The following is a 23,582-nucleotide window of genomic DNA, read 5'->3' on the forward strand; positions in this document are numbered from 1 at the left end:
AAATCATGCCACTGCACTCCAGCCTGGGAGACACAGTGAGACTCCATCTAAAAAAAAAAAAAAAATTGAGGGATAGAAGGAAGAGCAGAAAATGGACATGATTCTTGCCTTCATGAAGCTTACAGTCTAGTGGGGGAGATAGAACTTAATAAACATTCAGACCGGGCATGGTGGCTCACGCCTGTAATCCCAGCACTTTGGGAGGCCGAGGCGGACAGATCACTTGAGGTCAGGAGTTTGAGACCAGCCTGGCCAACCTGGTGAAACCCTGTCCGTACTAAAAATACAAAAAATTAGCCAGGCATTGTAGCACATGCCTGTAGTCCCAGCTACTCAGGAGGCTGAGGCGGGAGAATCGCTTGAACCCAAGAGACGGAGGCTGCGGTGAGTGGAGATCATGCCACTGCACTCCAACCTGGGCAACAGAGCAAGATTTTGTCTCAAAAAAAAAAAAGGCAACTTAATAATCATTCAAATAAGTATTAAATATCACTTATGATAAATGCTGGGAAGACATGGTACATTGGGCTCTCCAAGGAGGATTTGACTTAATATGTGAAAATCAAAAAGTAAACCATATGGGAAATTCAACTTACATGATACTAGAAGGAAAGGAATCCACTCAGCAAAGAGGTTCCGGTGGTGTCTCAGATTGGGCTCCCTGGAAACAGACTCTGAGACAGATTTACACATGGAAGATATTGGGGAGCTATGATATTGTGAAATATGTGTTTGGTCTTCATCCCATTTTCTGGCATACAACTCCTAAAGTCCTTGGAATCTTCAAAGTGAAAGCATCTTTTTGTATATTAATGAGTTGACTGATGGCTGGCAGCCCCTGGGAAGCTGCAGGATGGAGACTGGTCACCAGAAAAGCCAAGGTAGGATTAAAGGGTTAGGACTTTCAGCCTATCCCCCAATGGCCAATGATTTTATCAATCATGCCTGTGTAATGAAGCCTCCATAAAAACCCAAAAGGGCAGGGTTCAGAGAGCTTCCTGATAGCCAAACACGTGGAGGCTTCCAGGAAGATGAACAAGAACACATCCACGTGCTGCGAGTGTGGCTCACCCCAGCTCCATGGGGACAGAAGCTTCTGAACTTGGGACCCTTCCAGACTTGGTCCTGTATGACTCTTCATTTGGCTGCTTATTTGTGTCATTTAAAATATCCCTTATAACAAACCAGAAAACGTAAGTGTTTCCCTGCATTCTGTGAGCTGCTGTGGCAAATTAATTGAACCCGAAGAGAGGTTTGTGGGAACCTCAATTTATAGCTGGTGGGTCAGAAGTTTTGAAGGCCTGGACTTGCACTGGCATTCAAAGTCTGGAGGCAGCCTTGGGGACTGAGCCCTCACCCTGTGGGACCTGGCACTGTCTCCAGGAGATAGTGTCATAATGGATTTGAATTAGAGGACATCCAGCTCTCATCTGCTGCAGAATGGATTGCTGGCTGGTTTGTGTTCTGAGAGTATTGTGGGAGAAACTGAGTTTGTTTCTTCTACTCAGGAGTGCTCTCCTGAGATGCAGCCATGAGGAAGGCAGGACTGGGCAGAGAGAACCTCACCCCTAGTGCGACAGGCGGTGGGGACTAAGACCTCAGCCATCCTTCAGGGAGATCTGGAGTTGGGATGACTCTTCTGAGTTGTCCCAAATTGAGGTGGGGTCCAGACTTGTGTATCCCTAAGGATGCAGTCAGTGACTGTGAGTAGCTGCCGGAAGGGGACGGAAGCCTGGGATGCCATCCCTGCTGCAGAGGGCAGTTCCCAGGGAGGGGTGCAGCTGTGAGCCATCAGCAAGCAGTGGCCCCAGCCAGGCATGGCTACATAAATTTGGGGGCTCACTGTGAAATAAAAATATAGGGCCTCTTCTTCAAATACCAGGAAAAAGCCTCCTTTCATGCTCTATTTTTCAACCAGCCATGGGGTTTGGATTTGCTATTTAATGTCATACTTCCCCAGGCTCTGGGATACTCAACGAGTGAGTAGAGACCCTCACAGATACCCAGGGCTCCAACCCACGACTGGACCTGAGGAAGCATGTGCCTGACCCCAGCCCTCCCTGCACCTGAGTCCAGGCCCCTACCAGGCAGAAAGTGGCAATAGTCACTGGGTGGGGGAGGGGGTAGGAGTGGGAGGTGGGGAAGCAGACAGCCATGAACCCATCCCGGGGAGGCAAGCAGGTGGCAGGAGGGGGACTGTGTGAGCTGAGGCTCCAAGTACGGCTCCATCGGCTTATTGGACTTCACTTAAGAGACACAAATTCAAAGATAAATGATTACAAACAGCATTAAACCCCAGTAAAGATATGCCTCTGAGCACAGGGCCCTGTCCAAGGGCACTGGAAACTGGCCTGGCACCAGCAGCTGGAGGGTGGGGGCCAAGAACCTGAAGAGGGGATTGGAGCCAAGTAGCCCCCACAGGCGGGGAAGAGCATTTCAGGCCATGGGAACAGTCTGGGCAAGAATCTCTTGCTTTAGGGGAAATGAAAAGGAAGCCAGGAAATGAAAAGCACATCGTAAGAGGAAATGTGGTTCAAATGAAGATGGAGAGGTGGCAGGGGCCAGACGGAACCTGGCATTATGGGCCATGTTAAGGACTTTGGGTGATCGTCTCTGATCACTGGAAAAGCTGTGGCAGGGTTTCATGAAGGAGACAACATGTTTCAAGTTTTGTTTTGAAAAGATTACCCCAGGTGAAGTGAAACAGATTCGAGGAGATTCAGGTAGTTTGTGGTCTTTGTAATCCAGGTAAGAGGTGGGCTCAGACCACAGAGGGAGTAGTGGAGACAGAACGCAGTGGATGAATTGGGGCGATATAATATTTCAGAGTGAATAGGCCTCAGTGATGGTTTGGATACGAGGTTAAGGGAGATGGGGTGTCAAGAATGATTTGTTAGATACGGCTGTGTCACAAGCACAGACTTAGATCCTGAGTACTAAACAGGGAACCAGGCAAACAAATGCCTGCCTTCGTGAAGTTCCAGGAGAGGAAAGGGATGGACAAGGACATGGGCAGTGATGATACGGTGTGATCAGGGTTGTCTGAGCTGGGTACATAGGAAGGGCACCCAGCCCATCATGAGGACCTGGAGTCACAGGGTCAGGAAGGGCTTCCAAGAGGAAGGGACAACCAAGTTAAGACTTAAAAGACATGAAGCCAGACAGGTAAAGAGGAAGGAGCATGCGCTAGGTAAAGGGATCAGCAGAGCTCAATGTCCTCAATGGCGGGTGATTGTGCCAAACTTCCTGGGGATACTTGGCAATGTCTGGAGACAGTTTTGGTTGTCATGACTGGGGAACTGCTACCAGCATCCAGTGGGTAGAGGCCAGGGATACTGCCAAGCATCTTACAATGAATAGCACAGCCCCCAACACAAAGCATATTCAGCCCATAACATCCACAGTGCCACACTTGAAAACCCTGGCATAAAGTCCTCGCAGCACAAGGCCTGAGGCTCAGTCACAGAACAGAGTGGCTTTGCAGCTGGCTGCAGTGTGGAGTCATGAGGTGGGAGGGGTGACTAACGATACAACTAGAGAGTTTAGCAGACACCAGGCCCTAGGGGCTGGAGGAGTTGCACAAGGGGAGTTTGAACCTATTGGCAAGGGTGCTGGGGAACCGATGAAAGGTTTTTAGCAGGGAAGTGACAAAATCAATCTTGGGGCCAGGTGTGGTGGCTAATGCATGTAATCTCAGCATTTTGGGAAGCCAAGGCACAAGGATCACTTGAGCCCACCAGATGGAGACCAGCCTGGGCAACAAAGCGAGACTCTGCTCTATGTTAAAAAAAAAAAAATAGCCTTGGAATTACAGTCAAAGAGAAGGAGTTAGAATGAGCATAGAAAGGCTGGGAGGGAAGCAGAGGACTCAGGGAACTGTGGGCTTGTACACTGTCTAATGGAGTCACAGGAATAAGGAGAGGCTGGGCCAGGGGGTCTGCAGGATGCGGCAGCAGGGGGCTGTCATGTGAGATGATACAGTTCAGGGACCTAATGGTTGCCACGTCATCTAATCTAATATAGACACGTTAGAAGCTCAGAGCATTCATTTAGATCATGCGCAGCTGATGAAATATGGTCCTGCAGGTCAAGGAGATAGGAGTTTGAGCATTTAATCCTGGTTCTGCCACTTACTCTGGCTGCTGTGTACGGATGTGCAGGCTGACTCCCTGCATGGGAGAGTGGGGGCTGACGTCACATGGGAGGCTGGTTTGCTCCACGCACCAAGACATTTGGAGTGCCTTCTAATTGGCACAAATGTACTCATGGGTTGGCCACAGCCCTGCACATGACCTTAGGCAAGTCAGACTGCTTCTCTGAGCCTGCTTAATACTGCCTGCCTTTAGCGTTGATGAGAAGATTAAGAAACAAAGTAGATAAATGCCTAGCCGAGGGTCAGCCACTTGGTAGGCACTCAAGAAATGATTGTACAAGAAGCTCCAGACCTTCAGTCACAATCCCCGCTGTTGCAATTGTTTCTGCCTCACCTGACAGGCACTGTAGTTGCTCAGGTGACCTCTGCAGCTGTGCTTTGTTCTCTGCGAGGCACAGGGAGCCAGCAGGACCCCAAGGCTGCAGCAGTGGGCAGTGGGTGAGCAGCTTGCATCTGGGTTGAGCCAAGCAGACACTCACAGTTGTCTTGCTTCCTCACAGCTGTGTGGGGTTTCATTTGTGGTTTTCTTCTGAGCATCTTAGAGGCACCGTGGAAAGTATGCCTCAGCCTGCTGCCAGAGAGATTCATAGCACATGAAACCACTGAAGAACACGCTCAAGTGAAAGAATGGGCACTATTGATCTCTGACCATGTGCCAGGCCCTGCCTTTCAGTCTGATGGAGTCTTGTGTAGCTGTCCTGCCTGAGACAACCAGAACCCAGGCATGGTAACAACAGCAGCTAATACCTACTGTGGTAGCAGGCCTGCTGTGCGCCAGGTTTTGGGTCGACACCCAATCTGTTTTCTCGTTTTAATCTTCATCACAGTCCCATAAGGCAAGAACTGTTGAGGCTCAGAGGGGTTGAGTAAGCGGCTGTGGGTGACCAGCTTATAACTGATAGAGCTGGGATCTGAACTACAGCAAACCAACGCCAGTGTGGGAGCCATTTCACCCCAGACTCTATCCCTGCAAAAAGCGTTATTGCGAGGACCCCTTTTTTGGGCTACCTGTGTGGGCTCTCTGAAATGGGTGTCCTTCCAGGGGTGTCAGGGAGAGCAGGAAGCCGCCTCTGATGGGATGCGCCCTCCCCGCCCAGGAAGTAGCGGCAGAAAGCGAGCCCTGAGAAGCCAGGGGCAGGAGCGGCCTCCGCGCGACACTGCGGCGCTCCTGATTCTGCGGCCTGGGGCCGAGCACGCGGGGCGGGCGGAGCCTCGAGCTAAGTCCCCTGGGGTCCCAGGGCCGCATTCCTCCGAGGTCTGCAAAGGCCACTGCTTAAAGGCGCAGAGGAGCAGCTGGGAACGAGAACAAAGCGGCCAGGCCCCCCTCGGAGGAAGGAAGGAGAGAGCCCCAGGAAACAGCTGATAGCGCTAAGCTCAGCTTGTTTTTTTCCTCTGCTCAACAGTTCTCCTGCCACGGCAAACAAAAGATGTACATTCTGATTCCCTCTTCTGTTTGGATTGTGCTGTCGACTGGATCTGGTTTGTGATGAGCTGGGGGAAGAGGCATCCGCGGGCGATTTCTGGCTCGGCGTGCCAGTGTGCTTTTGCTGGGCCGCGCCGGGATCGCGGAGCTTCCTCTCCAGCTCCTTTCTCCCCGTCTGCGTCGCTAATCCAGCCTGGCCCGGCCACCCCAAGGGAAGACACGGCCGTTTCTTTTGATAGTGGAATTGGAGGTTGCCAAGTTTTCAGATTTAATGGGAGGTGGAGGGTTGCTCGTGTCCTTGACCTTGAAGGACCTGCGCACACTCATACTTTTTCATGGACTTGTAAAACTGTTAAGATGTGAACTGTGCCCTCTCAGCTCCACCAGAAGCCCCTCCCTGTTCTCTGCACTGCGAAGGTCACAGTCTGGTTCCTGGTTGTCCAGAGCCACACTGGGACTCTGTCCAGGGCCAGCCTGGGCCCTGCCAGTTCGGTTCAGAGTGACAGCTACAGGGTCAATGGAAGAAGCCAGCACCCAACAGCAAGAACAATGTAGGGGGTATCTGGACGGGCTTGGGATCTTAATCACACCTTAAGGTGTCTACCTTCCCCAATGTCTGGACACCTGTTGGTGACAGGTGGCCCTGATGGGACTAAGCTTGAGATTACTGTACTAGAAGGACTTCCCGCTGCCCCTGAGGGGATGGGGGAGGGGCACTGGCACTGCCGGGCGTCCTAAACCCCGTGAGGTCTGTTGTTCGATGTCGCCCAATGCTGGGTATACTTGGTTTTTGCCTGACCAGGTGTTGACTGTGTGGGTCTGGAAAGGGCACCATAAAACCCAAAGTAAAATAAGGTAAAACCCATAAAAGGATAAAACACATACACACACACACACCCCTCCACTAAGAGGTGCTGATACTCGGGCAATCCCTACAGCCCTGGGCATGGCGGTTCTGGTCACATGCACTGAAGGAGACGGTTCTGATGCTGCTGAGACAGAGGCGCAGGGCCCTGTGTAACTGCAGGAGTTAAACCCAGCTGTAAGAGGTCAGCGTGGTTGGACCTGCTCCACGCTGCTTGGCGCGTTCTCTCCTCCCACCCTACTCTGAGGAGGCAGTTCACATGCAGAAGACAAATGGCATAAAGGGCAGGCAATTAATTTTTTCAGCTGGAGGCTGCAATGGAATGTGGGTGCTTAAAGTCTGGCGTGCGCCTCTAATTCCATTCTCCTCAGTGAAATACCTCCGCTCTTCAAGGAGGTGGTGCCCTTCAAAGTTCCATGGCTGACATTTTCTCTCTTTAGGACCAAGAGGTGAATTGAGTCCTGAAAGTTATTTGGAATGAATCTAAGGCCTTCCTGCACGCTGTCTCATGCTCTTTCCACTACACCAGGGGGTCTACAGTGCTGTAAAGATGGCAGGCCAATTCTTTACTTATTTCCTTGGGGAGGTGGTTGCAGAGCATGGCCCAGGGTCTGGTCCCATCTCCCAGAACCCTCTGCTGTGTGGAGCAGCCGAAACAGGCAAAAAATGGAGAATTCACTGGGATAAGGGGAAGGGAAACATCTTTAGCAAGAATGCTAAAGATCAAGGACTTAGTACTGGGCAAATGGGGAGAGGGAAGAAGGGGACTCTACAAGGGAGAAAAGAAATCCTGAAGGGAACTTGGAGGGGTAAGAAAAAGTCACTTCACCTACTTCTATAGAGGCGGAATAATGTAGTAGTGAAAAGTGCAGGCCAGGGCAGGCATGGTGGGTCACGCCTGTAATCCCAGCCCTTTGGGAGGCTGCGGCGGGTGGATCACAGGAGGTCGGGAGTTCGAGACCAGCCTAGCTAATATGGTGAAACCCTGTCTCTACTAAAAATACAAAATTAGCCGGGCGTGGTGGTGGGCGCCTGTAATCCCAGCTACTCAGGAGGCTGAGGCAGGAGAATCACTTGAACCTGGGAGGTGGAGGTTGCAGTGAGCCAAGATCATGCCACTGCACTCCAGCCTGGGTGATAGAGTGAGGCTCGGTCTAAAAAAAAAAAAAAAAAAAAGTGCAGCCTGTGTGTGATTCTTAGGTTGGTGATCTTAGGCAAGATTTAACCTCCCTATAGTTCAGTTTCCTAATCTGCAAAATGGACGCTATCTCATAGGGTTACTATGGAGATCAAATGAGGAATTCACATAAAGCACTACAGAAAATATTTAGGATGGAATAAGCACTCAATAATGTTTTCCATTATTATTTCCAATTTTTCTCTCAGCATGTGTTTCACAATCCTTTGTTCATGGCAAGGTATGTTGTCCACTTTCACCCTACACCTTCTACTGAGCAACTTAGGTTTATCCAGTATCCTCATTAGTAACTTTAATCCTTAATGTCACTCACCTTTGAAATGTGCTCATTGGACGGGTGCCACACAGAGCAAGCTCACAATAAATGTTGCTGAATGGAACTTACTGACTGCCACTGACTTAACTTCGTTTGGATGTTGTTTATAGTCTCTTTATGCCTCTGCCACCCCAGCAGAGTCATAAAGAACCAGATAGAAGCAGGACCCAAGAACATGAGGCCCAAAGGAGAGCTGTGGGAAGTGAAATACTATATTCAGGGAGACCCTCAGCTCCTTCCCATCTCAGTTCCCCACATGAGAGCAAGCAGGCTGATACTTTTCAGGTGGGGTATGGAGATATCCCACTGATCCCTCTTGTCTGTTGATAAGCTGGACTCCACATAGCTTATAGTCAGCTTTTTGGTGCTTCACTCTTAAATATGAATGACTAGACAAAGATCAACTGTCATTTGTTAAAAAAAAAAAAAAAAACTCTTCAAAATGAAAGACAGAACCAAAACAATCAGAGGAAAAGAACTTGTAGAAAACAGGAACGATGCAGGGAATAGAAGAGACTATTTTTTAAAACTTGTAATTATTATCTTTTGAGATTAAAGAGAAGATAAGGCCTCCATGAAACAAGAACAAATGCTATAAATCAAGGAACATTCAGAGAACAACAAGGACATTTGGAAATAAAAAATATGTAAATACATTTGCAGAAAAACATGGACAAATCTTAAAGATATGTTAAATACAATAAGTCGGACATGAAAGAATACATACTATACAATTCCATTTATACAACATTCAAGGACAGACAAAACTAATCTATAGTAACAGAAATCAAAAAGTGTTTGCCTGAGAAGTGGGGAGGACTGACTGGCAAGGAGCACAAGGGAACTTTCTGGACAGACAGAAATGTTTTATATCTTGTTTGGGTGGTATTTATGAGGGCATATTTAATTATTAAAATTCATTGAGCTGAATATCTAAGAACTGTACACGTTATTGTATATTAATTATGTATCAATAAAATCATATTGGCAAAAATGAAAAGTTAAGTAGAAGAATTAAGCCTCTATGTCTAGCCATCAGTTTACAAGAAATGCATGGGCCGGGTGCAGTGGCTCACACCTGTAATCCCAGCACTTTGGGAGGCCGAGGCGGGCAGATCACAAGGTCAGGAGATCGAGACCATCCTGGCTAACACAGTGAAACCCCGTCTCTACTAAAAAATACAAAAAATTAGCCGGGTGTGGTGGCGGGCGCCTGTAGTCCCAGCTACTCGGGAGGCTGAGGCAGGAGAATGGCGTGAACCCGGGAGGCGGAGCTTGCAGTGAGCCGAGATTGCGCCACTGCACTCCAGCTTGGGCGACAGAGCGAGACTCCGTCTCAAAAAAAAAAAAAAAAAAAAAAATGCAAAGAACAGAGGAACATGTTAAATGACACCACAGGAATGCAGTCAGCAAAATCTGACTGTGGGAAACTACAGTTTGGCCCCTTTTTTTCAACAAAAACTTGCTAGGTGGGGAAAAAAGACAGAGCAGGAGCCTATAAAAGAGATTTAAGAGACAATCATTGTATGAACCACATTTGATCCAAATTTAAACAAAAGTTTAGTGATTGTTTAAATGATTGTATGATTTAAGTTTAAATTTTACTTTTAAAAGTTTATAGGACAGTTGGTATACAAATATGTCCAGATAATATTAAATAATTATTCTTATTTTTTAAATGAGATAATGTTATTGTAGTGCTTTGTTTTAGTGTGTTTTCTAAGTGACCTTATCTTTTAGAGATTCATAGTGAAATACAAATGATGCATGACTAGAATAGTCAGGAGAAGTGGGAAGGGACATAGATGAGACAATATTGGCCATGTGTGGGTAATTGTTGAAGCCAGGTGAAGACTACTTTGGGTTTATTATTCTACCTCTGTTTTGTATATATTTGAAGTTTCCCATAATAAAATACTTTTTTAAAAATAGAAGAATTGGGGAAAAAAATGGGGGAAGTCTCCCCCTATGCCACTCAAAAAGAAATAAGAGACAAGAGTGGACATTAGGAGCAAAAGGTAAGAAACATAAAGGATAAGTTCAATATTTCTGAAAAAAAAGAGACAAAATGCAAGGGAGAAAATGATCAAAGAAATACTATGAGAGGCTGGTTGTGGTGGCTCATGCCTGTAATCCCAGCACTTTGAGAGGCCAAGGCAGGAGGATCCCAGAACTAGCCTGGGAAACAGAGAGAGACCCCATCTGTACCAAAGAAAAAAAAAATTAACCAGGCATGGTGGCATGCACCTGTGGTTCCAGCTACTCAGGAGGCTGAAGTGGGAAGACTGCTTGAGCCTGGGAGGTGGAAGCTGCAGTGAGCCACGATTGAACCACTGCACTTCCAACCTGGGTGACAGACTGAAACTCTCTTTCTCTCTTTCTCTGTCACACACACACACACACACACACACACATAGTATGAGATAATTTCCCAGTGTAGACAGCCATTGGTTTCTGGATTGAGGGGCCAGCTGATAGCCATGATAGCCATGATAGCCAGCACCGTGGATGAAAAAAGCCCCATATCAAAGTATGTCCTTGAGAAATTTCATCATATTGGTGTACTGGACCACAAACCTCACGCACCTTCCTACATTCCCTCTACTGCCTCCTTTTCTCTCCCTCTTGGACAGTTCTCTGTCAGCAGCACATCCAGGCTGCGTTGCCCCTCCACTTTCAGAGCTGGATAAAACATCATCCTGTGGGGTATGGAGCCTTATTTCCTGGGCAGCTGCTAATCAACTGGATGACATGTCGGCAATATAGCTCTTCGGATAATCCCTGAGCAATGGAAACGGGAGATGGGAAGGACTGGGCAGCTGCATCCCCCTCATCCACTCTCTCCTGCGCTTCCTCCTTGTGCCTCTTCCAGAAGACTCCCTTGTGCCTGATGAACTAGCAGCCAGCTGGGCATCACCATCCCCCTTCCCTCACTCTCCTTTTCCCTTCTGCATATTCTATTATAAAATCTTCCAAGCATACAGCAAAGTTGAAAGAATTTCACACGAGCACCTTTGAAATACCCATTACCTAGAGTTTATCACAGACATTTTTAACAGCTTTACTGAGATATAATTTAACTACCATAAAAACCATGCATTTAAAGTATACTGGCTGGGCGCGGTGGCTTACGCCTGTAATCCCAGCACTTTGGAAGGCCAAAGAGGATGGATCACCTGAGGTCAGGAGTTTAAGACCAGCCTGGCCAACATGGTGAAACCCTGTCTCTACTGAAAAAAAAAAAAAAAAGCCAGGCATGGTGGTGCACGCCTGTAGTCCCAGCTATTCAGGAGCTGAGGCAGAAGAATCGCTTGAATCTCGGAGGTGGAGGCTACAGTGAGCCAAGATCACGCCACTGCACTCCAGACGGCGACAGATGTCTCAAAAAAAAAAAAAAAAGTACTGGTTTTTAGTATATTTACAGAGGTGTGCAAACATTACCACAATCAATTTTAGAACATTTTCTTCACCCCCAAAAGAAATCCCATATCCTTTAGCAGTCACTTCCATTAGGCTGCTCTTCCACCCCTAAGCAACCATTCATCTATTTTCTGTCTCTATGGAATTGCCTATATTAGACACCTCATATAAATGGAATCATGTAATACATGGTCATTTGTGACTAGCTTCTTCCATTTAGCATGTTTTCAAGATTCACCCACGTTGAAGCATGTATCAGTACTTCATTCATTTCTTCCCCACTCTCCCCTCCCCCAAGACGGAGTCTTGCTGTGTCATTCAGGCTGGGGTGCAATGGCACCATCTCGGCTCACTGCAACCTCTGCCTCCCAGGTTCAAGCGATTCTCCTGTCTCAGCCTCCCAAGTAGCTGGGATTACAGGCACGCCCAGCTATTTTTTGTATTTTTAGTAGAGACGGGTTTTCACCATGTTGACCAGGCTGGTTCTTAACTCCTGATCTCGTGATCCGCCCGCCTCAGCCTCACAAAGTGCTGGGATTACAGGCATGAGCCACCACTGCCGGCTAGTACTTCATTCCTTTCTATGGCCAAATAATACTCCTTGTATATCATTAACATTTTCCTAGATTTGCTTTATCAAATGTCCATCTATCCATCCTCTCTATCCATCCATGTAATCAATCTTACATCTTTTATTTATTTTCGAGTAAACTCACTTCTCTTTTCTCCAAGCCTTTGCACCTTCAGCTTGCACACCTCTCAAATAAAGCTCATATCACTATCCTGTGTGCAAAGGAGGCTGGGAGAGATGTTGTCTTTAGTCATCTGGGATTTCGTGATAGAGGGAGGCAAAGGAAAAGGGAGACTGGGAATAGATTCTGCTACCTTAGCATACAGTTTCTCAATCCCATCTCCCCTCCCTCCATGGCATGCCCCAAATCATGTATTCTAGAAACACCAAATTCCTTAAAGCTCCCTCAATACCTTACACTTTTTCTGACTCCATCTCTTGCACATGCTCATTACCTGGATAGCCTTCTAGGTGTTTCCCTCATATTCAGCCAGCTGTGGCTCTTCAGTGAAGTATTCTCAACACACACACACATACACACACTCACATAACACACACATACACACACATACACACATACCCATACAGACACTCACACATACATACACACGCTCATACATAAACACACTCACACACATGCACACATACACACACATACACATGCACAGATACACACATACACACATGCTCTCATACACACATGCACATTCACACATACACTCACCTTCACATACACATACATATGCACACTCACATGCACACATACACACATACACACATGCTCACATACACGCACACATACACACATGCCCATACAAACATGCTCACATACACTCACATGCACACATACACATACACGCTCTCATACACATATGCTCACATACACTCACATGCACATTAACACATACGCATGCTCACACACACATGCATACTCACATACACATACACTCACATACACACCCACTCGCACACACACATACACTCACACACATTCATACACCCACACACGCATACACCCACTCACATACACACACACTCATATGCCCACACACACACATACACACACATACGCACATACACTCACATACACAATCACATACACACACAATCAGATACACACACAATCACATACACAATCAGATACACACACATGCACACACTGACCCCATGGGCCCCCCTGCACGTGCTCCGCACTCTATTGAATCAACCTTCTGACCTGTCTGTCTCTACCAGTCTCTAAATCGTCGAGGGCAAGGGCCAGGCCTTGCAGGTCTCTGTATCCCTGGAACTCATTGCAGGGCATGACTCAACAAATGTTTTCTGCGTAGTGAATGGAAAACATCTAGTCACCGTCTTTGTCGTTATTTATTTAAAAACATGGCATGCACCAGGTGAGGCCCTGTGATAAGTGCCCGGATTTGGAGACAGAGATGAGTAAGACTGTATCCTGGGCCTCAGAGGCGCCTACAGGACCCTTTTGTCTGGACAAATGCAAAACTGGACAAGACGCCAGGGCAACAGATGTAAACCGGGACTGTCCCAAGCAAACCGGAACATATGGTCACCCAAATTATATACCAGCTTCTCTGAAAACAGCACTGCCATGCTGACTCATGCACAGCCCGTTAGATCCTAGTCACTTCCAGAACTTTCTTGTTCAGGCCAATCACTCTTCATTAGTACTTGGATTGTTTATGTTTTTTCTTGTTGTGATCCATGTAGAAATTATCCATGAAATTTCATATTTCTAAAGCATTACATTAAAAAATACTTAAGCAACTAGAAATAAAACACCTAATGCACAGCTCAACACTTTCTAATGTTTTCTTCGTAGAGACGGGGTCTCACAAAGTTACCCAGGCTAGAGTGCTGTGGCTCGTCTATCGCACTACAGCCTCGAACTCCTTGGCTGAAGGGATCCTCCCATTTCAGCCTTTTGAGTAGCTGGGACTACAGGCACACACCACTGCATCCAACTTTTCCAACCTTTCCTGAAGTACTGAAATGCATAGTTGTAATCAGTGGGTGACAATCATTACATATATAAATTCCTTGGTATTAACAATAGACTCTGGTTTATCATCTTATTGATGGGCCTTTGGGTGTTTCCAGCTCGTGACCATTCTGAGTTAATGAAGTTATGAACATCTCAATGTAGATTCCTTTTTCTTTCTTTTGAGTCTCTTCTTTGAGGTACATACTCTAAAGTTAAATAATCTGGTTGAAAGACAGGAACAATTTGTTACCTTTTGTTTCCCATTGCTCTCTGTCATATTGCTCTCCGAAAAGTCCGAGTCGGCCAGGCACGGTGGCTCACATCTGTAATCTCAGCACTTCGGGAGGCCGAGGCGGGAGGATCACTTGAGGTCAAGGGTTCAAGACCAGCCTGGCCAACATGGTAAAACCCCATCTCCAGGAAAAATACAAAAATTAGCCAGGCGTGGTGGCAGGTGCCTGTAATGCCAGCTACTTGGGAGGCTGAGGCAAGAGAACGGCTTGAACCTAGGAGGTAGAGGTTGCAGCAAGCTGAGATCAGGAGACTGCATTCCAGCCTGGGTGACACAACGAAACTCCATCTCAAAAAAAAAAAAAAAAAAAAAAAATATATATATATATATATATACACACACACACACATATGCATACCTTAAAATTGTAAGGTGTGTTGTAGATTTCATTAAATATTTGTTGAGTAAATACATGTATTAAAATCAATGCAGCCATAAAAAGACAATTATTGCATGATTCCACTTATATGAGGTACCTAGAGCAGTCAAATTCATAGAGAGAGAAAGTAAAATGGTGGTTGCCTGGGGTTGAGGGGAAGAAGAATGGCAAGTTGTTTAATGAGTGTAAATTATCGGTTTTCCAAGATGAGTAGTTCTGGAGATTGGTTGCACAACAGTGAGAATGTACTTAACACTACTGAACTTACACTGTAAAATGATTTAGATAGTAAATTTTATGTGTAATTTACCATACATACAAGTATATATAAATAGATATGTCTTATATATAGAAATAAATATGTATGTATGTATATATATAAAGTGAATATGTATATATATTTAATCTAATGATCATTTGGCATATATTGTCAGTAGAAGTGTGCCTATAATACATAGTCATGCATGTAAAATGAAATTTCGTGTGTGTGGAATTTCCTCAATTAAAATGACAGTGTTAATTATTCAGTGCAGAGACAGGCAGAGGTGTGTGATGTTAATGTTATTACATAGCACATAGAGTAAGAAACATGATAGACTAGACAATATATGAACATTTAATATTAGTAATAAAGTGCTCAACCTTAAAAAATCATATACATCTAATTTTCTATTATCTGTGAATTTTAAAAAAGGCACAGCTTAGGGGATCTTGTAGACATCCACTTGAACTTTTCATCTTAAAGATGAGGTGATGAGCCTAAGAGAGGTTAACAGATTTTCCCACATCAAGAGCAGCTACGGCTTCCCTTTTCATGATGACCTTAGCTACCAACTCTTTATCTCATTGGCCAAAATGGATCGCATGGCCTCCCCTGGCTGCACCCAAAGCTGCTGGGAAAGCAGCACAAAGAATAGGTTAGACACATTGCCACCCCAAACAAATTAGGGTTCCCTCAACAAGGGAAGAAAAGGAGAATGTGTATTAGGTAGGCAGTCAGCAGTGTCTGCTACACTCACCTTAGTGTCTTTGTTCTGTGTTGTCTTGTTTTTTGTTTGGGATGTTACAGGCTGGAACCAATGGTTACATGGCTCCTGAGATCCTAATGGAAAAGGTAAGTTACTCCTATCCTGTGGACTGGTTTGCCATGGGATGCAGCATTTATGAAATGGTTGCTGGACGAACACCATTCAAAGATTACAAGGAAAAGGTCAGTAAAGAGGATCTAAAGCAAAGAACTCTGCAAGACGAGGTCAAATTCCAGCATGATAACTTCACAGAGGAAGCAAAAGATATTTGCAGGCTCTTCTTGGCTAAGAAACCAGAGCAACGCTTAGGAAGCAGGTAAACTAGCATCTAACAGAGAGGATTGCTGACACCAGTATTGTCCACAGAGATTAGGAGAATACTTTTGATTTGTGGCAAAGTCTTGGAATTAAGTATTATGATTTTCTTATTTTTATTTCCATATTATATGGTTAAATATTTCTAATACTTTCAAACACTATTAGCACTTTCTATGGAACAATTTCCAAGATGTATTTTAAGGTGGAAAAGTGAGGTGCAAAGCAGCTTGCATTAAAAAAAGAAAAAAGAATACATAATTCAAATGGTTGTATAGAATATTTCAAGGAATTTATAGGATTGGTTATGTCAGATGAAGGGAAATTGGGGGCTGGGGATGGGGATGCAAATAAGAATTTTCACTGTATCACCTTAGTTTCTTTTGCATCTGAACCATGTTGAGTAAATAAATGTATTAAAATCACATGCAGCCATAAAACAAAACAAATATTACATGATTCCACTTACATGAGGTACCTAGAGTAGTCGAATTCATACAGACAGAAAGTAGAAGGCCGGGCAGGGTGGCTCATGCCTGTAATGCCAGTACTTTGGGAGGCCGAGTCGGGTGGATCACGAGGTCAGGAGTTCAAGACCAGCCTGGCCAAGATGGTGAAACCCCATCTGTAATAAAACTACAAAAATTAGCCAGGGGCGGTGGCAGGTGCCTGTAATCCCAACTACTTGGGAGGTTGAGGCAGGAGAATCGCTTGAACCCAGGCAGCAGAGGTTGCAGTGAGCCAAGATCGAGCCACTGCACTCCAGCCTGGGTGACAGAGCGAAACTCCATCTCAAAAAAAAGAAAGAAAGTAAGTGGGACGGCAGTTTCCTGGGGTTAAGGGGAGGAGAAATGGGAAGTTGTCTAATGAGTATAAATTATCTGTTTTACAAGATGAAGAGTTCTGGAGATTGGTTGCATAACAACGTAGTGTGAATGTACTTAACACTGTTACATTATCTATTCAAAAATAATTAAAACAGGCTGGGCACAGTGGCTCACACCTGTGAGCCAGGCGTGGTGGCTCACGCCAGCACTTTGGGAAGTTGAGGTGGCGGATCACCTGAGGTTAGGAGTTTAAGACCAGCCTGGCCAACATATGGTGAAACCCCATGTCTACTAAAAATACAAAAAAATAGCCAGGAGTGGTGGCAGCCACCTGTAATCCCAGATAATCAGGAGGCTAAGGCACAAGAATCACTTGAACCCAGGAGGCGGAGGTTGCAGTGAGCCAAGATCGCGCCACTGCACTCCAGCCTGGGCAACAGAGCAAGACTTCGTCTCAAAATAATAATAATAATAATAATAGTAATAATTAAAATGAAAACATAAAACTACCAGTACTGATAGTCATAGCTCTGGAAAATTCTGTTCCTTTCAAATGTCTCCCGTAGGATATCATCAGTCCTTCAAAAAATATTTGTGATGTTGCCAACTGTTAAAATTGAAGCCAAGTTTCATTGTTTATGATAGAATAAGAAGATCAAGCTATTTTAGAAGGCCGGGCGCAGTGGTCATGCCTGTAATCTTAAAACTTTGGAAGGCCAAGGTGGGAGGATTGCTTGAGCCCAGGAGTTCAAGACCAGCCTAAGCAACATAGAGAGACTGTGCCTCTACGGAAAATACAAATATTAGCCAGGTGTAGAAGTGCATGCCTGTAGTCCCAGCTACTCAAGAGGCTGAGGTGGGAGGATCACTTGAGCCCAGGAGCTCAAGGCTGCAGTGAGCTGTGATCATGCCACTGTACTCCAGCATGGGTGGCAGAGCAAGACCCTGTCTCTAAAAAAAAGATACTATAGAAGAAAAAAAGACGTAAAAGTTGGCCTGTGAAAAGACCCTTGGCAGTGAGTGACTATGTTGTGTAGGGAGAAAATCAAGAGCTTTAGATTCATAGACATAGATTCATGTCCCAGCTCTGCTATAGACTGGTCATTTTACCTCAAGCAATTGAATTACTTTCCTTGAGTCTCAATATCCTCATATATAAAATGGCGGGGGGGTTGTGGGTGTGATGGTTAATTTTATGTGTCAACTTGGTTAGGCCACAGTACTCAGATATTTGGTCAAATATTATTGAGATATTTCTGGGCAGATTTTTAGATGAGATTAACATTTAAATCAGTAGACTTTGAGTAAAGTAGATTACCATCCATAATGTGGATAGGCCTGATCCAATCAGTTGAAAGCCTTAATGAGAAAAGACTGACTTCCCCAGAAGAAATGGTAATTCTGCCAGCAAACCACCTTTGGAGTCAAACTGCAATCCTTCCCTGGGTTTCCAGCCTGCTAAACTACCCTGCAGACTTTGGATTTACAAAGCCCTAAATTAAATCAATCAATCTCTCTCTCTCTCTCCCCCCCCCCCTCTTTTCTCTCTCTCTCTCTCCCCATCTCTCCTTCCCTTCCTCTCTCTCCCTCTCTCTCTCTCGCCTCTTTTCTCTCTCTCTCTCCCCATCCCTCCTTCCCTTCCTCTCTCTCCCCCTCTCTCTCTGTCCCTCTCAGAGAGACATTTATATGTGTACACTCACACATTGTCAGGGAGGAAACGCATTCTCTACCCTCTTACCCTCTTACATTCAGTTATTGGAGACCTACAAATTATTTATTATTATTATTAGTTTTTGAGACAGAGTCTTGCTCTGCTGCCCAGGCTGGAGTGCAATGGCACAATCTTGGCTCACTGCAGTCTCTCGGCCTCCCAGGTTCAAGCAATTCTTCTGCCTTGGCCTCCCGAGTAGCTGGGATTACAGGCACACACCACCACACCCAGATAATTTTTGTATTTTTAGTAGAGACGGAGTTTCACCATGTTGGCCAGGATGGTCTCGATCCCACACACTTCACACACAGTTCTGTTGGCCAGAACTAGTCCTCGGGTCCTGCCTATGGGTGAGGGTGCTGACTAGTGTCTTCTGCGTGCCCAGGAGTGAGAATCAAATAGGATATGGTGACCACTGACAATCACTAACAATCTCTACCCTCATGGTCTTCAAGTTCAGTGAGTATCCAAAGGTGCGGGAGCAGTGGCTGAGTCAGGAGGACAGTCTGTTTAGATGACTTCCCTGAAGGGAACAACACCCACTTGGATGCCTCAATTCCCACGTTTGATTTAAAATCTATCTTGGCCGGGCGCGGTGTCTCATACCTGTAATCCCAGCACTGGGAGGCCAAGGCGGGTGGGTCACCTGAGGTCAGGAGTTCGAGACCAGCTTGGCCAACATGATGAAACCCTGTCTCTACTAAAAAAATACAAAATATTAGCCGGGTGCAGTGGCGGGTGCCTGTAATCCCAGCTACTCAGGAGGCTGAGGCAGGGGAATAGCTTGAACCTGGGAGGCGGAGGTTGAAGTGAGCCAAGATCGCGCCACTGCACTCCAGCCTGGGCAATAAGAGCAAAACTCTGTCTCAAAAAAAAATTTAAAAAACAAAAATAAAATAAAATATATCTTAATACTCTATAAGCAGACTTTGGGTTTACAAAATGAAATATTAACAAACTTCATGAAAATGCTACCTTAAAGCACTGTAAACACTTTAAAGCACACTAAAGACTGGTCACTCCTTGAAGCTGCTTCCTCAAGCAAAGCCTTTTTAATAAAGCATCTGTTGTTGTGACTGTTTTGAATAAGACTTTACAACATTAGAGGAAAGGCATATAAAAAACAGCTGTTCAGTGAAACAGAAAATCTTCCAACATTTTTTTTTCTTACAGCCTCTATAATTGCAGAATCTTCCAACACTTTTATTTCAACTCTTTATATTTTTTAAAAATTTAATCAAACGAGATCACGTTGGATGAATGTAGTGGGCATCCTCCAAGCCAAGGCAAATGCCTCGACAGCATGTTACACAGCAGAGTTCAAATGCTCCCTCCCTGTTGCCTTCCTCAGCATTTGAAATTAATTAAAGACCCTTCTCCTTTAGACATCACTGAAAAGGATTACCTTCTGTGCCTTTATGGGTCTGGGAGATAATTTTGCAGAGAAGCCAAAAGCTTTTCTGAGCACCTCCAGGGGCTCCAGATGGGATCAACTACAGGGTCTTCCAATAAAATAAATGCTGAAGACCACTTAAGTTTTTGCAGGTTTTACTCTGGTCAGGCAGTGCAGCAGAACAACAGCAAGTAATCGTGAAAGTCTCTGATTTAAGTGCTTCTCCAACAAACAATTTCATGCTGATACCTACTGTTCTTGGCAGACCAAATTCCCTTGTGGGCCTCATGTATAGGCAGGTGGTATCTTTGCTTCATTGACTATTATGAGAAAGTCCATTGTAATCTCTGTGTGGGGTTCCATAGTACGAGAGCCTCTGTTAATGCTCTGAAATATATTTCACTCCAATGAGCTTCCTCCCTGCAGCTGCCTCTTTGGCTGTTACAAAAGATATTGCCTCCAGCAACAGCCTCTCCTATTTGTTCAAAGTGTACCTCACAATGATGGGCCGAAAGAGCCCTGCACAGAACTGCCAGGGAAAGATGTGAGAGTGAAATAATCAGCCTGCTATTTTAATGATGGAACTGTGGTGGGAGTTGCTAATGCAAAAGATCAAAGACATCATTTTTGTGGTGGCCCAGCCACAAGAACAAGGAATAGAGATTGGAAAGCCCAGTCTTCACTGGTAGCAGCAGCACCCACAGACATTTCTTGGGAAAAGGTATACAAGGCATGAATCCTGCCCTCCAGGGGCATCTAGTTGGGTTGTTGAAGAACATAAAGGAAACCTTAGAGTGACCCATGGTTTCCTTGTCTTTTATAATTAGTTGCAAAAGGGCTGCAGTCAGCCACCCCTGATGGACAAAGCAAGGCTCCCTGGGCGTGGTGTGCTTGAGATGCCATGTGAGAACTGTTCATCCTGATGTAAAGACTGGTCTGGCAAGTCTCCCGAGTTACCAGGCTCCTGGGCGTCTCCATTTACTCATGTGAAAGCTGCTTAGACTGGGTTTTAAGGGCCCTTTTGACCCCTGACACAGTGTGTTCAATTCATGCCCGCCAGTGATCATGGAAGTGATGCAAGACCTTCCCTGTGGCACCTAGTCCCATTCCAATGCCTTCATTCTCTTTGAGACATGCAGGTCTGGGGCTCATTCCTGATTTACTTGGATGGCATTCTAGCTCTATCCTTCTGCCATGTTTAAAAATCCATCTGATACCTTTAAAAGGTGAATCTTTCTGTGTAAATTATACCTCAATAATCTGACTTTTAAAAAATCTGTTTGTTTGTTTGTTTGTTTGGTTTTATGAGAGAGTCTTGCTCTGTCACCCAGGCTGGACTGCAATGGCCCAATCTCGGCTCACTGCAACCTTTGCCTCCCAGGTTCAAGAAATTCTCCTCTCTCAGCCTCCCAAGTAACTGGGATTATAGGCATGTGCCACCACGTCTGACTAATTTTTGTATTTTTTAGTAGAGACAGGGTTTCACCATGTTGGCCAGGCTGTTCTCAAACTCCTGGCCTCAGGAGATCCACCCGCTTTGGCCTCCCAAAATGCTGGGATTACAGGTGCAAGCCACGGTGCCCGGCCTAAAAATCTATTTTTGAAGCTTCCATTTATCTCAGTAACTCTCCCTCAAGGCTCTTAACCTACAAGATGTAAACCACACAGACACTGGGGCAGTTGGTTCTGGTAGATGGCAAGCCTGCATTTTCTTTCTTTCAGTTGGTGGAGACTTGGTGGCTTTTAGAAAAGACACCCCTTGTAGCACCTTTTGATCCAGGTCTCCATACACAGTGGGAAAAGTCCAAGAAGTTCCGGATAGACCTTTCTGGAAGTGGGTAGGGCTGGGTCACAGAACAAGAACCCAAGGAATCACTGGATCATCAGATGCCTCCAATTAAGTTTCTCTTTTCATAATAAAATTTAATTATAAATTTTCATTTGAAAAAGTCACCTATTTACTCTGGCTTCCTCAGATGCACAGTTATTCATGAATGCAGAAGCACATAAAAGAGTCAAAAATACAGGACTTAGAGACAGGGCTGTTGTACTGGTTGAATGTAATAATATAAGTGAAGAGCTGAATGTTGTGTTAACTGACAGTAGGCCCTGAATAATGTCAGTTATCCTCATTCTTATTATTAGTTGTGCCATTATTGGGTGTTGCCTTAGTCGTCTTGCTGGGCAGAGTCTGTTGTACTTATCATCTGACATAGTGGGGAATCTCTGAAAGGAATATATGGGGCAAGCTCTCAATCCTTTCCCAAAAAGCTTTTTGATATCTTGAATGGAAAATGTAAAGGAGAGACCATGAATATGATTAATTTCTATTGAGGTTGACTTATGGCAGAAACTGACTTCTTTTAAAAGGAAGACATTTCTTTAAAAAAAAATCTTTTATTTTAGATTCAGGGAGTATATGTGCAGGTTTTTTACAAAGACATATTGTGTAATACTGAGGTTTTGGATGCAATTGAATCTATCACCAAGTAGTGAGCATAGTACTCAATAGGTAGTTTTTCAACCCTTGCCACACCCCCAAAACATCTAGTAGTCCCCTGTGTCTGTTGTTCCCATCTTTACGTCCATGTTTACCCAATGTTTAGCTCCCACTTATAAGTGAAAACATGCGGTACTTGGTTTTCTGTTTCTATGTTAGTTCACTTAAGAAAATGGTCTCCAGCTGCTTCTATGTTGCTGCAAAGAACATGATTTCATTCCGTTTTATGGCTGCATATTATTCCATATTGTGTATGTACCACACTTTCTTTATTCAATCCACCATTTATGGACTCCTTAGTTGATTCCGTGTCTTTGCTATTGTGAATAGTGCTGTGATGAACATATGGGTGTATGTCTTTTAGGTAGAACAATTTATTTCCCTTTGGGTATATACCAGTAATAGGATTGCTGGGTCAAATGGTAGTTCTATTTTTAGTTCTTTGAGAACTCTCCAAACTGCTTTCCAGAATGGCTGAACTAATTTACCTTCCCATCAACAATGTGTAAGCATTCTCTTTTCTCTGCAGCCCCTCCAATATCTGTTTTTGTTTGCTTGTTTATTTGGTTTGTTGGTTGGTTTTTTTTTTTTTTTTTTTAGAGACGGAGTCTCTCTCTGTCACCCAGGCTGGAGTGCAGTGGCACAATCTTGGCTCACTGCAATCTCCGCCTCCTGGGTTCAAGCAATTCTCTTGCCTCAGCCTCCTGAGTAGCTGGGACTACAGGCACACGCTGTCACACCTGTCTAATTTTTTGTATTTTAGTAGAGATGGGGTTTCACCATGTTGCCCAGGCTGGTCTCAAACCCCTGAGCTCAGGCAATCTGCCTGCCTAGGCCTCTCAAAGTGCTAGGATTACAGGCATGAGCCACCATGTCTGGTTGGTTTTTTTTGTTTTTTGTTTGTTTGTTTTTTCTTAGTAATAGCTATTCTGACTGGTATGAGATGGTATCTCATTGTGGTTTTAATTGACTTTTATCTGATGATTAGTGATAATGAGCATTTTTTCATATGTTTGTTGTCCACTTGTATGTGGAAGATGTTTCTTAATCAGACCAGGAAATATATTCACATTTTTTAAAAGAAAAGAATCGTTTTGAATCTGATGCCACAAAACAGCCCACTTTTTATTTTGTTGCAACCTAGATTTAAGAGTAACCAAGAGGAGTATGGTAGGCAGCCCCTAAGATGGCTCCC

General features: G+C 44.9%; 1 protein-coding gene across 1 annotated transcript in view; it reads left to right on the top strand.

Annotated features, from left to right (window-relative positions):
• The window catches only part of GRK7 (G protein-coupled receptor kinase 7), a 55,784-nt gene that overhangs the window by 28,377 nt on the left and 3,825 nt on the right, over positions 1-23,582 (top strand). Inside the window, exon 6 of the mRNA XM_004037782.5 lies at positions 15,683-15,957. Coding sequence (XP_004037830.3) covers positions 15,683-15,957 — 275 coding nt within the window. The remainder of the gene's footprint in view (positions 1-15,682; positions 15,958-23,582) is intronic.

The sequence above is a fragment of the Gorilla gorilla genome, chromosome 2, assembly GCF_029281585.2.
Source record: "Gorilla gorilla gorilla isolate KB3781 chromosome 2, NHGRI_mGorGor1-v2.1_pri, whole genome shotgun sequence".
Lineage (NCBI taxonomy): Eukaryota > Metazoa > Chordata > Mammalia > Primates > Hominidae > Gorilla > Gorilla gorilla.